The 15,507-nt window shown below is 33.9% G+C and overlaps 1 protein-coding gene across 8 annotated transcripts in view; it reads left to right on the forward strand.

Moving 5' to 3' along the window:
* The window catches only part of LOC106871495 (band 3 anion transport protein), a 762,999-nt gene that overhangs the window by 521,380 nt on the left and 226,112 nt on the right, over positions 1-15,507 (forward strand). For all 8 annotated transcript variants that reach the window (XM_052970953.1, XM_052970950.1, XM_052970954.1 and 5 more), the window contains one exon: positions 5,665-5,730. In XM_052970953.1, coding sequence (XP_052826913.1) covers positions 5,689-5,730 — 42 coding nt within the window. In that variant the 5' untranslated portion in view covers positions 5,665-5,688. The remainder of the gene's footprint in view (positions 1-5,664; positions 5,731-15,507) is intronic.

Here is a 15,507-nt window from a genome sequence, read left to right on the forward strand (position 1 = left end):
ATGGCCACAGTTCATTGAATGAAACAATTAAAGAGATAAGCACATGATCTCTTTTACCATTTGCTTTTCCCAAGTTGATTTAGTTTACATTAACCTCTACATAATTGCATCTGTTAGCAGGGCCAGATGCACAAATACATTTTTTTTTATAACTTCCTCATGAGATTATGAACAGCTAAAGCAGCTCATGCAATATATTGTCCTTTATATATCAACTGCAGTGACTGGGGAAAAGTGACAGTGGTGGTGTTGGCAGTGGTGGTGTTGGCAGTGGCGGCAGTGTGTGTGTGTGTGTGAGATAAAGAATATAGAAATATCAACATTCTTGTCAGGAATGCTGCAGAAGCAAAATAAGTAATGTGTGTTGTTTGTTATTACTAATATCAGATGTGATCTGTCATAATGTCTTATAATGTGAGGTGTGTAGTGAGAAATAGTAATTGTATGATTATGATTCTTGACAGTGATTGATTTATTCTTGTTGAACTTCATGGCTACATCAGCCTTTGTTGTACTTCCGTTATTGATAACCACTGATAAAGAGAGCAAAGGCTAACTACTTTATAATTTAAACTTAGTGCTGGTGTCATTCTGCAGTCCTAGACCAGCTTTGATTGAGTAGCTATAGGATCAATGTGATTCCAGCCATGACCATCCTGTTGAGGCTTCCTCATCAGTTCAAACTTTGTACCATAAGTACATTTTGTGTAAGGACAACAGCTGGTGCAACAATTTATATCAAGTGAAATTTAGAGAAAATTTTTAATTTGAGGCAGAATTTTTACAGCTGGATGCACTTCCTGCCATCAACCTGTTTTTCAAGTCATAGATTTTCATTCCAGACCAACCAGTTTTTGAATAGGTTAAATATAATTTGCCAACCAATATTCAGCTTGTTTGTTCTCTATACTTCTGCTCTTATTATAGTTTTTGGTTCATATTTTTGCTGGTTGTAAAAACTAAAGGTGTTTTAAGATGGTCCCAGTTTAGGTCATCTGCCAGCAAACCAAAGTAACGGAGAATCACATTGAACCTACCCTGATTCCAAACATGCGCTATTTGTGAATGTTGATTCCAGTGGGAGCTGATTCTACAAGCTAGGAAGGCATGCAGACACATACATTTATTAATATATCATAGATAAATCTGCAAGTGCAGTGTTAGTGGACAATTTGTCAGCAAGATATGTCAATAAACTTCATCAACTGCAGCCCAAGTTTTCTAAATGTTCATACAGACATGCACGCATACACACAGACACACACACACATACATGAGGGGATTCTTTCAGCTTCTATTTATCAAATTTCCTCACAAGGCATTAGTAGGCCTAGGGTTATAATAAAAGACACTTGCCCAAGGTGTCATGCAGTGGGACGAAACTCAAAACTATGTGACTGACAAGTAAACTTCTTAAGCACACAGCCAACAGAAAGGGCATCTAGCTATAGAAAATCTACCTCAGTAGATTCCATCTAGCCCATGTTTGCATGGAAAAGTGGTTATTGAAATAATGATGATGATGACAATAGCCATGCCCACACCTTTGTGTCATCATTTTTTTAATTACATCTATAATGAATGTCATTGTTGTTTTCTACATTAGCAATGGTAGCTTGAGGTTTTCTTAACAGGTATTAAGGATTGTGAAACGACTGAAGGAATTTTTCTTAAATTTTAAATCATCAGAATGAATATTTCTTTTTTACTGTAGTAACTTTTGTTTACTTGTGTTGAGAAATTATGCAAATTTAAATCAAATCTTGCACACCAAATACACATATGAAATTTGTTTTTTTTTTTCCATCATTCCAATAAAATTTTTAAAGATTTTTTTTCCCACTGTGTCAATTTTCTCACAAACTCATTTAAGCATGCCAGTCTACTTCATTTAGTTTACTTACTAGTATATATTGGGTCATTCCATAAATAATGAGTTTTTTTTATACTTCTTTTATTTTTCAAAATTAAGATAAAGTTCTTTTTTAATCTAAAATATACACTCCTTCATTTTCTAAAATGCTCTTCCATCTATCTGGTAGACTTGCAAGGCCCCTCTCCCAAAATTCACTTGTCCATGATGAAAAATACTCCTCCAGTACTATTCTGACCTCATCTCCAGAATTCATTTTTTATCCGCCCAAATGATTTTAAAGACTGCAGAATAAATGATAATCAGATGGGGTAATGTCCAGCAAATATGGTGGGTGGGGTATTGTTTCCCATTCAAACTGCTCCGGCCTTTGAAATGTCATCTTTGCTGTATGTGGCTGAGCATTATCCTGATGGAAGAGCACTTTTCGTCTTGAAACCAAAGATGGTCGTTTTTCTTCTTGTGCTGATTTAAGCCACTTAAGTAGATCTCCTTTGTTATCATTTGATTTGGGTTTAAAAGTTCAAAGTGGACTAAACTTTTTATATCCCACCAAACAGATAACAACACCTTACATGGAGGAAGACCTTCTTTAGCCTGTGGTGCTAGTGTTTCTCCTTTCCCTACCTACTGTCTCTAGTGCTTGATATTCTTATAGAGAACCCATTTCTCATCACCAGTCATTATTCGGTCCCAAAAAAGGTTCATTCATGAGATGTGACAGCAAAGAAGAGCACACATTCACTCTATGTGCATGATTAGACTCAGAAATTTGTGTGAAACCCATTGACCCAATTTGCCGACTTTTCTGGTGACATGCACATTTGATGAATGGTTGAATGACAAAATCCAAGCTTCTCTACTAGTTCCTCAACAGTTACAATAGAATTTTGTTCCACCAGAGTTTGCAGGACATCTTCATCGAGCTCTACAGATCTTCTAGGCTGTAATTTCCAGCTCGGTTTTTGGAACCACCATTGATACTGGCTTACACTTATTATCTGATCCCCATATATTGCATTAATATTCCTTGCACTTTCCATTGCATTGTTGCCTTTATTGAACTTATAAAGCAAAATGTGCTGAATATGCTCCTTTGCTACTTGCATTATAGCTTTGAAAAAATAACTGTTAAAATCAAACTGCACTCTTAAAAACTTGCACTAAGAATAAGCACAAGGTAAAATTACTACCTGCTTCTATAGCAAGTTGATGCAAGTAGTTTATCCCATCCCCCTCCGACTTTTAGTTCACACAGTTGAAAAAACCTGCATCATTTATGGGATGACCCAATACATACACACATACACACACATACATACATATGATGGACTCTCCTCACAAAGACAATATATGAGCATTCAGCCTTTTGCCGAACGACCTGCACAAGTGATTTACTTATAGTGATCAAATGTTCATGTTGTACATTTTCTCACTCTCTCCATCAAATCAACGTCGTCTGAATAGGTGCACTGTGTAGATCACAGAGCAACATGAGATGAAATGTTTTGCTCAAGAACACAATGCACCACCCAATCTAGGAAATGAAATCCCAATCTTGCAATCATGAGTGCACCCTCTTATATGTGTGTGTGTGTGTGTGTAATGGAATAATTACTGTAAAGCATTGTGTAGAATATATTGTATAAAGGATCATGGGTAAGGCCAAAACAAGGCAAATTAAATGCAAGGTGAATCACAAGAAAACAGATATGTGAATTAATGTAGACTTACCTTGTATTCAATATTTCAGGTTTATGACCCCATTTTCAAGAAATTGACGAATTTCTTGAAAATGGGGTCATAACCCCGAAATATTGAATACAAGGTAAGTCTACATTAATTCACATATTTGTTTTCTTGTGATTTACCTTGTGTTTACTTCACATTGTTTTGGCCTTACCCACCATCTTTTATACAATATATATATGTATTTAACTAGCAATTTCTATACCAAATAGTTGCTTCATCAGTATTGGACTGGTGATAATGAAGAATTAATTAATTAATTAACAAATCATTTAAAATAAATCAAGCTCAGTAGTTGATAGCTCTGAGTTTGAAACCTGTTATTGTTAATTCAATTTCTCCTGTATCTGCTAAGATAACTGGGTTAAAGTTATCCATGTTAAAACTGTTTATCAATTTCATCTTTTTACCCTCTCTATCAGTTTGTCTCTTTTCAAAATCTCTTGTCTCCTTTCAAAGGTTCTAGTCATTTAGGAATTATTAACTAGATATATATCAATGAGTGTTTATAAGACATCAAAATACTTGTATCATGATGTGTTTCAGGAATACATTATTAGATCAGAATTGTGTTGGTCTCACTTTCACTGGTGAATTCTTTATTGCTAAACTCACTTTTCAATTCCTAACATCTGTTTAGTGATGGAAAAGTTGTTAACAACATAAGAATACTGCAAGATGGTATCAGGTGACATATTTGTGATTTTTTTAAAGATATTAAAATTTCCTTATTTGATTGCTGCTGAAAGCAACTTAGTGAAAATAGTAGTTCGTTTTGCAAAATTACATTTTTTTTTCTTTTTAAACAAATCTTTTTCATGTTTGTATTTCTAATAGAATACACCATTAATGTTAATTTTTAAAATAATAAAAAGTTTTGAGAGAATTTAACCTTTTAGCATTCAAACCAGCCATATCCGGCCAAAATATTCTACTTGTTTTATGTTCAAACTGGCCAGATCTGACCTTTGCCATCTAACCTAAAAATAAACAATCACATCATCAAAATCTCAAAGCTTAGAGATAATGAATGATTGATTCAAAACAATGTGAATAAATAAGCCTTAAATTTGACAGAATACTAAAGGTTTAATAAAATAACTTCTCCAGTGTTAACTCCTTAATTTCCTGTTTGACATGAATCTTCCCAACAGCATATGTGTCTTTCAGTTTTGTACCATCTGAAACTAGACTCATGTTTATATTCATTTTTAAATAAATTATGAACTCTCTAATTTAAGTGTGAAAACTTTAATCTCTTCCGCTCTTATTTATTTACATTCTGTAATGCCTTCTATTAAAATCAAAGCACATAATGCTGAATTTTTGCAGTTTATTTTTCTGTGTTTATTTTGTGAAAACTTGGTTATGCTATGTTTCAAGGGAGTAATAATGAAAAAGGTACAAAAAGGACATGGGAATTTTTTTAAAGTCTGTAATGTTTGTATGTTCAAGACTGTTATTAATTGCATTTAATTCATTAGTAACTTGTTTCTTTTCTCTTTTTATAGTACATCTATTATTAATTATTATTATTTAATTCACAAACATACATGCAAAACATTATTTTTAACACAAAGAAAGACATTAGTCTTTTGCGCAAAACTGCCAATTTTCCCAATAACCTAAGTAGGGTTATACACATTATAACATTTGACCAAAAATGTCCATTTTTAGGTATTTTCTGTTCACTCTTTACTAGATTGAGCTTTTGATTTTGAAAATTTTCAGCAGAATCTTAAGAATTAAGTTGGTGCTTGGAGCATAACTTAAAATATTTTTACACATAATTATAATAGAATATTTAAATTTAAATAAAAACACATTAAAATGGTTTTGTTTCATAAAACTAAGGGTGGTGTCATCTGGATCACACTCTTCCTCTTTCTATAGGCAAGAAAAATTATTATAAAATGACACTTTCTCTTTTATATATTTCATTAGTAAAACGTCCGATATTTAATTATCACTTTCATTTTATAAATCATAAAATTTCAAAAATTCTATATATTCCTAATGTTATTTTGTTTTACTATCTGCAGGTAACGTAAAGAAATTTTACCACTATGCCAAAGAAACGCCAAGGCAAGGTAACAAACAAGGAAGTTGTAAGTGTTCTAAACTGCGCTTTTTTTTCATTTTATGTATTTTTGTTGTTCCAGTTTCATGTTAAATAGAAATAGATTGTTGTATTGTAAGAAATTAATATTTTCAACTGCTACTTCATTACACTTTGATAATATTTTTCTTTTTATAAAGTTATTATGAAAGGATTTTAATATTACTATGTATGCATGTGTGTGTATGTATCTATATAATATTTTTAATTGCACAATAATATGTGTGTATCTGGGTCTTTATACATGTGTGCATGTATACGGATGTATATATTGTACAGCAAATTTAAGAACTTCATTTGCCTGCCAAACTTATATCTGTCCATCAAATAAATATATGACAATTTTATTTATGAACCTCCAATTTTTATTCAAATGTTGCTTTTAGCCATTTTTAACTTTCTCACATTCTGATTTTTAAAAGTAAAGAAATTATGTTTAATTAGATTTCTGTGAAATTGTTCTAAAATGTTAGAAAAACACTTGAAAAGAATTGTATTGCATCTTATTCAAGTCACAGAGCTTACTGGCTCTACTGTACATTACGTTATAAAAGATAAAGAACAAGTGTTGGCATCAAGGTCTAAGAATTAATTGCTTTTATTTTAGTGATTTACAGCAACTGAAATTTGATGTGTAAATGCCTCATAGGCAAGTCTTGATCTGATCCCTATTGTGTGATTTTGCAAGGGAGTTAAAAGCCAAATAAGAGAGTTGTGAGAATTCTCTCTTGTCAAGTACTCCTTATATAACATATTTCTTCATAAAATGTAGTTTCTATAATTTAAAGTTGTTAGGAGTTTAATGATGTGACTAGGACATATAAGTGTGATGGGGCAGGGTGCTTACAGACTATCGTATACATATTTGTAAGATGGTAGAAATGTTTGTTTTCTTTTTAGAGGAAAAGGAGTTGTCCTTCAAGAGTCTCCACAGTCAGTATGTTAGATAAGGTGCTCTGATTGTTAAATGTGTATTGGGTTTGTTTAATGTGATGGTAATTACACCATTAGGAACCTTTTGTTGTCTATAGTATTTATGACTAGGGGCATGTAGATGTTATGTTGCTTGGGCTCCAGATTTAGGTACATGGGTTTAATACCTATAAGTTACTAATATGTTATAATAAAGGTAGTACTTTTATATTTCTACTACAGCAAGTTCTGATCATATTTTGTTGGCATTGTAATGGCCAGTCTTGTAAGAAACAGCATGTTAGATCTGTAACATTCTTAGGCATCATGTTGATAACTTGTGTTTCATGGCTGATAAAATGTAGCATTGAAGCAGTGCAGGGCAAATTGATAATCTGACATATCTCTTCAGCTCCTGTGAAAATTTTGTTGGACCATATAGATCCTTCAATCCTGAGGATTCAAGGTGAATTTTCAGCTGGTTGAAAAATAATTGAAAATATTGTTATGCATACTAGGAGTCATTATTATTGTTTTTTTAGTTTGGTATGGAATGTTCTGAGACTATCTTCTTCAGGTGTGCAATAACACAAAATGCTCTGAGATTATCTTCAAGTGTGTAATAACGCACCTGAAAATAGAATGTGTGAGTTTTCTCACAAGGCGGAACTTGTTTTGGCTATCCTCTGCTACAGATAATGTGTTGCTACCATTAAAAACTATGAAAATTGTATGCCACAAGTGGGTGGAATTTCTGACAACATAAATAGGTCTTTACTTTTGGCAGTTTGGTGGTTTATATCTCCAACTATTCTGTTAAAACCTTAGTTATTCTGTCAAGTAGCTTGAACTTCTTTCCATGTAGATGGAGATATTGTATTTTCTTCAGTGTGTCTAGAGTACATAGGTGTACTATCCTAGTTCTTTGTACAATGGTCCCATTTGTTGTTCCAATTTCATAACAGTAATTCCAGTAGTGGAGAACTAGGACATTCTAAGTACATGGAACCTTCTGACAATCATCTTTCTAGAAGCAATAAGTTTGTATTTGTATGACTTATATTCAGGCAGCTGAAGTATTTAATGTATCCAATCCCTTTTCAGTATTATTTCTGCATGAACTCATCATCATATTGTGTCTGCAAGGTATTTACCTCTCTGGTGTTTAGATTATATCCCAATCATAATCCTATATCTGAAGAAACATTTACCCTAACCATGATGGTACATTAGAATTCTTCTTGGCTTTGTATTCCAGTATGTTTTGGTCCATTTCAATTCCTATGTAATCTATGTAGATATAAGAAGCAAACAAATAAGTTGTAAAGTATTTTATGCTCAATGTTAGAATATCTGGTCTCAATATCAGCCAGAAATTGAAAAGTCTACAAGTTCTTTGTCTCCAATAAGGAAGTATCTAATTGTATTATATGTTTTATATTACAGACATAGAATTGTTGCAATGAGTAGTTTGATTTGATTTTCTTGGATGCTTCCCGACACTCAGTATACCAACGAAATTCTGTTTACTTTGTTTAGGTTTTAATGGGATTGTGAGTGCCACCAGTTACAAGTTAATTTGACTTAGCTGATAATCCTGGGAAATGTGTGTGGATTTTTTTGTGGGGTGGGGATCCTGTAATTAAATCCAGCTTTTTAGAACTCAGACAGTAACAGAATAACAATAACTGGCAATACATTGTTGTATAAAACCTATCTCTATATATATCAGGAAATATACCTTCATCAGAGGACATGTACATATATATCTAGGTTTCAACATTACATGTGTATCCTTATTTATGTGGAAATAAAAATTCAAAAGAGCAACCATATTTTATATATGTCTTTGCAACACTGCAGAAATATAGTCAAATATGGTAAGTCTATCATATCAGTGTATAGTTTCTCTATCACAATCTATATGGAATGTTTTTCCATCATGGTAGATAATTAGTGTCCTGGGATAAAGAGAGTCTAAGGAAATATGTTCTAACATAAAATCAAGATAAAGCCCAAAGGGTGGTGTGGTGTAAAACATTGTTATCTTTTCTCCAGCATCTGCAAACAAACTACATCCAAATGTTAAACTATATCAAACATGGCCGCCTGGCTAGCTAGGCCAACAAAGGTCTCCTGTTTTTGTTTTTGTTTGAAATCAATCTGCCCTAGAGACATCTCTCTAGTTTCACTGAAAATTGAAAAAAGAAAAGAATGTAACAGAAATTACCTACTTATTGTCTTTCAAGATAGATGAATGCTGTATGTCTGTGTGTGCGTGTGTGAGAGAGATATCACTTTGTTAAAAGCATTAATATTAGATGATGTGTGTATAAAGTCTATTTGGTTAAATCAGTCATTGTTTGACTGATAGCTGATGTTAAAGAAGTGAAAGTGTCTAGGGACCTCACTGGTTTAATGATTGATAAACAAAAATAATAGCAAGAGACTTCATAGCAAAATCTCATTCACATTACTAACAAGCTTCGTAGTATTTGATTTGATTTCAGTTTATGTTCAGATATTTCTAGTCTTAGTCTTTGTATTGTATTTTTTTGTTTACTTGCTCTTAGATTATAAACCAGAATTTATTTCTCTTTTCAGAGAGAAACGTTAACGTACACAGGCACATATTTATAGTGTGGACATTTTATCTTGTATATCGTATATTGTTATAGCTAAAATTAATATTCCTCCTTTGTTTTTTTTTTGTTTTTTTTGCTGATCATTTATTTTTAGAAAGATCACCTTCATTGTATTTGTAGTTGGAACTTGTCCAATTCCCATAAGAAAAGAAAGAACGAAATAATTTTCATTACCTTACTTTCACCACAAGATGTATCAGTGTTATTGAAAGCATTGATCTTTTCAACTGGAGACTCAAAATAGCATTTGGTAGAAACACCTGATTAATTAAGAATATGCTTTGAATAGATAACTTCCCCTATCACCAACCTAATTCTCTAATCATTCCTGCTTCTTTTGTCAGGCCTTAAATTTCATTTAGTACTTTATTCATGTGTAGAACTATTTCAATAGGAGTCAACTGGTTGATGTTAAAGAAATATTATTCATCTGTACAATTCCCATACTCTTTACTCAAATAGTATGGGAAGATTTAGATAAAGAGATTTGTCCTTGTGTCTTTTGAAAGGACTTCATTCCATTTTTCTATATGCAGCTCTTTATGAAAATTGCTAAAAATTCATTAGCAATTTTAATTTTATCATGAAACAAATTTAGTGCAGGGCCATGGAAGTGAGAAGTTTTATTTTTATATTTTATTTATTCTATAGACATGGAAACATTTTTTTCTTATAATTGCTTAGAAATTGTACTGTGTATGATATTATTTAGGGTGGTGGAAAATAGCACAAAAATTTATCTTAAAAATATTTTATAAATTTTAGTTTCCTTCTTGACCTAATCTTCGATAATTTTTTATCCTGGTGAAAACATAATATTAAACACACTAAGTTACAAAGTATGATGGAGTGACTAATTTCAATGTCGTCAACCCTTATAATGATGCTCTTTAATATAGAGGATGACAATGTTTCAGTTAATATTCTCTGCAGCTGCCTTCAGAGAGTGACTCTGAACTGGCCATGGAATTGAACCTGAAACCTTTATTTGCTTACTGAATATGTTGTTTTTACTGATCTGCTGTCCTGTCCTGAGATGCAGTATTGTCATTTGAGATACTCAGGCATTAGCCCTGTTTTATCAGATTTAAACTAAATGGTAATTGCCCATAATTGTATGTCAACCTTTATGATGAGGAAAATCATCCAAAGACAAACATTAGCATAAACAACTCATTTTAATATCTTCATGTGGTTATTCACTGTGCTAGAAATAACAGCTATATCTTGTTAAAACTATGCCTCCATTTTGAAATCAGGACACTAAATAATATAATCCTAGATGACCCTTAAAAAAGACAGACAAGTTGTAGAAAGAATGCTTTCCATCATAGTTCTTCTACTCAATAAGAGCTGATCACCAACAATTTTCATCATTATCACTTAACCTCCATATTCCATGTTGGCATGGGTTGGATGGTTTAATAGGATCCGGTAGGTCCAAGAATTGCTTCATGCTCCAGTGTTTGCTTTGGCAGGGTTTCTACAGCTGGATACCCTTCCTAACATCAACCACTTTACAGTATGTCCTGGACATGTTTTTACATGCTACCCAAATTCATTTGGAAAAATATGTACAGATGATATATATTGATCAGTATATATTTGATATAGCAAAAGGATAAGGAGACAAAAACTTAAGAACCTTAAACTGGAAAAACTATTGGCCCCTACAAAAATGCTTGTGATGAGAACAGCAGACCAAGTAGTTCAATTAAAGTTGCAGTTTTAATTCCTGGTCTTCAAAACTAAAGGCAATGGAAGAATGTTTATGATAATGAACATTAAACTGTGTTTATATATTAGACTTTGTTAATATTTGTACATTGGGTAAGTGTTTGCATTTGTATTGTTTTTGTCATTGTTCAACTCCCAGTCAGCTCTGATTGAGCAAACCTACAGCCTAAAGCATTCCTACTGTGAGTATGCTGTCTTTTAGGAGTGTCTAAGAATTACATTATCCAAAGTGTTCTTTTCCTTTCTTGAGATGACTGCATGTGGTTTAAGAGAGATTTAACTGCTGTTTCTAGTAAATCAATCAACTGCTTAGATTGATTAATGTAGAATTGAATTGTATTTTTATAGTACAGCTTTGATTTTAGGATTCCAAAATTATGTTGCTGTGTAAATGTTGAGCATTTGCTAGTGTTTAGTTTTGTGTGAAAGCTCAAAGTTATATATAATTAATAAGGTTTATGACTTTTCAAATATTGACTGCAGCTTACCTTTATTTTATTATATGCTCTATTTCATAAAGGGAATATATTTATTTTTCTTTCTTTTTTTGGATTTTGAGTATTGGCAGAATTGTTGGCTACATTTTTATTGAAATGTTTTACCATTTATTACACTATCTTCAATAGGCCATACTTCCTAGCTATTGTATCTTTTATCTTTCACTTGTTTCAATCGTTGGACTGCAGCCATGATGGAACACCACCTTGAAGGGTTTTTGGTCAAACAGATCAATCCTTGTACTTATTTATTTTTTTTTAGTTAGATATTTATTCTATTGGTCTCTTTGCCAAACTGCTAAGTTATGGGGGACACAAACCAACACAAGTTATCAAGTGATGGAGTGGGGCAGCAAAGACACACACACACACACTGTACATGACAGGCTTCAACACTGTTTCCATCTCCCAAATTCACTCGTAAGGCATTGGTCTGCCTGGGCTATACTAGAAGACATTTGCCCAAGGTGCCATGAAATGGGACTGAACCCGAAACCATGTGGTTGCCAAGTGACCTTAACCATACAGTCATGCTTTTTTTCTTTTTTGTTCTAAGTTTTAGAGAACAAAGAACGCAAATAAATTTTTTTCATTTCCTGTCTTTCCCATCTACAGACTTGTATTCAAGCATTCTTGTATGTTAAGTAACTAGTTGAACAGGATGTGATTGTTAAGTAAGGTAGAACTGTGACCAACAGTGGCTGAAGAAGTTTACACATGGTCAACTGATTGTGTTGTAATTGTTTAGCTCCAAGCCAGTCCTGATTATACAAATCTCAAATTTTTGTTCCTGCCATAATATGTCTATGTTTATCTTTTATCTTCTTGTTTTACTTGTTTCAGTCATTGGACTGCAGTCATGTTAGGTCACTGCCTTGATGGGTTTTAGTTGAGCAAAGTGCTTTTTTTTAAAGTCTGGCACTTATACTATCAGTCCTTTTGTTGACTCACTAAGTTACAGGGACATAAACAAACCAACACTGATTGTCAGTCGGTGGGAGTAGGGGACAAGCACAGACACAAAGGCACGTGCACACACACACACACATGTGTGTGCAACTGGAACACAGTTTCCATTGACCAAATTTACTCACAGGGCATTTGTCAATTTGGTGCTTTAGTAGAAGACACTTAGCCAAGATGCTGCCCAGTGGAATTGAACCTGAAATCATGTAGTTGCAAAGTGAGCTTCTTAACCACACAGTCATACCTGGACCTGTTTCTTATCTTTCTTTTGTTTTTTAGAGACAATTGAATTAAGGTGGGTTCAATTCCTGTACTGAGCATTGTATTGTACCCTTGAGCAAGGCACTTCATTTCCTTTTGCTCCAGTCTACTCAGCTGTTATGAGTCCCGGCCGGGTGTTAGAGCAAACTTCTCTTCCTCTGGCTGTCACATCTTGGCAGAGAGGAGAGAATTTCTATGTCTGTTTGCCACTACATAGGTACCTAAAACAATTAACAAAAGCATGAGATATATTACCAAGCCACATTAACTCATGAGTGACATTTGGCTGTACTTCCATAAGTTATGGTCCAAGGGAGATTCGGCTGCTATTTTTTATTGGGCAGAACAACTATATAGAGGCTCTCTCATTAGTTCTAACGTTTCCATTGATTTATTGTTTAATTTCCTTGTATTTCAAGTCACTGATTTCCACTGAAATTTTTATATATTTATTTCCTTTAAGTTTATTTAATGACAATAACATTTAACTTTTTTAGTATTTTCCCACCGTCAGTATAAATTTTTCTTTTTTTCATTTTATGACCCATTAGTAAATTTGGCATTGATTCTTGTGTTAGCTATATTGAATTCAATGAAAAATAAATTCTTTCTTTGGTTATGTTACTTGTCTCTATGTATTTAATCAGTTTCTTTTAACCTAGCTCATGTTTGGGGCATTAAAACAGTGTAATGGTTTATTTGTTTGGCAACAAAGCAGCAAATGTTTTCTGTGTATTATTTATAAACACAGAAGAAAAAACAAAAATACATCTTAAGTGCATATTATTTAGCTAAATAGCCTCTGTCTTTTTTATTGTTACTATAAGGAATTCTTTCCTTTGGAGCTGGCTGGTTTCATGTATCTTCCCCTCAAGTACCCCTGACCCTCTCATCTCTGCACCTCTCATCACCTTTGTTGCAGCCACTCCACTGATTCCTGTGCTAACCGCTATTTCCAGTCCTTCCTCCTCAGAACATTGTCCCTCTGGAATATGCTCCCTGTTCATATCTTTTCTGTAGGTGTTGGCCTATAACAGTTTAACTCATTAGCATTTAATCTGGCCATGCCTGGCCTAAAATTTTATCTCTTTTATGTTCAGACCAGCCAGATCTGCCTCTTACACCTGCCTTACAATTACGTTATCCAAATCTCAAAGCTACAAGGTAATTGCATGATTAATTCAAAATGATGTGAGTAAATAAGCATCACATTTGACACAGTAATCTAAATGCTAAAGGGTTAACTGGAACAATTTGTGTGTTGTTGTGTGTGTGTTGGCACTCCGTCGGTTACGACACCGAGGGTTCCAGTTGATCCGATCAACGGAACAGCCTGCTCGTGAAATTAACGTGCAAGTGGCTGAGCACTCCACAGACATTCAACCATTCATCAACAGACACGTGTACCCTTAACGTAGTTCTCGGAGATATTCAGCGTGACACAGTGTGACAAGGCTGACCCTTTGAATAACAGGCACAACAGAAACAGGAAGTAAGAGTGAGAGAAAGTTGTGGTGAAAGAGTACAGCAGGGTTCACCACCATCCCCTGCCGGAGCCTCATGGAGCTTTTAGGTGTTTTCGCTCAATAAACACTCACAACGCCCAATCTGGGAATTGAAACCGCGATCCTATGTCCGCGAGTCCGCTGCCCTAACCACTGGGCCATTGCGCCTCCACACTGGAACAATAACCAGTGGTATATAGTGATTGTTGTATTGGGTGTGCTGCCACACTCAATGCCATCAAATTTCAAGCAGAGGTATAATAAAAGTTTTCCATTAAGATTTGTGATTAAATTAATGAGTAAGGTTAATATTTATAATGAATTTGTCATTTTCAATGGGTGTGCAGGTCATACCTAGTACATCCAGAATATACACCCCTGACAATAACAGCACCAAACTCATTGATCTTAAGGGCCTGCAAAGTTCATGAGCAGTGCTCCTTCTTTGAGATTCACTAAGTAAAAAAAAAAAAAAAACTATAAATATTTTTAAACTTTTTTTTTTCTTATTTTTTATATTTTTGCTGCAAACTTGAATCTGGGGGTAAAATATGTAAGTGTGTAGATCTCTTCATGTATGTATATTTTATAGCTGTTAGCATTTTTGTATCTACCTTTCTGTTAGCCTGTCAGTATGTTTGTGTGTGTTATAAACTGGATTACAAACCCAAACTTCAAGTTTTGTACAATCAGCTTTTGTGGTTGACCATATTCATCCATGCATTCTTGTGAAATATATTTGTAGATACATATGCACACATCTATAGATAGATATGTACACATATATCTAGAGACAGATATGTACATGCACACATGCATACATACAACGGATGTCGTCGTCGTCGTCGTTTAACGTCCACTTTCTATGCTAGCATGGGTTGGACGATTTGACTGAGGACTGGTGAAACCAGATGGCTACACCAGGCTCCAATCTGATTTGGCAGTGTTTCTACAGCTGGATGCCCTTCCTAACGCCAACCACTCAGAGAGTGTAGTGGGTGCTTTTACGTGTCACCCGCACGAAGGCCAGTCAGACGGTACTGGCAACGGCCACGCTCATCTCACTCGAGAAACCTCATGTGTCACCCGCACAATATGCACTAATTAACACAATCACAATACACTTTTAATTATTAGCTTTCAAAATTTTCTCACATATGGAATGGATCTGACATTTTTTTCTTAAACTATTCAGAAATGTCTGTTTTGATTTCAACTTCAGAATCTTTGTGAAAACATCTGT

This window comes from Octopus bimaculoides, chromosome 1, assembly GCF_001194135.2.
Source record: "Octopus bimaculoides isolate UCB-OBI-ISO-001 chromosome 1, ASM119413v2, whole genome shotgun sequence".
NCBI classification, from domain to species: domain Eukaryota; kingdom Metazoa; phylum Mollusca; class Cephalopoda; order Octopoda; family Octopodidae; genus Octopus; species Octopus bimaculoides.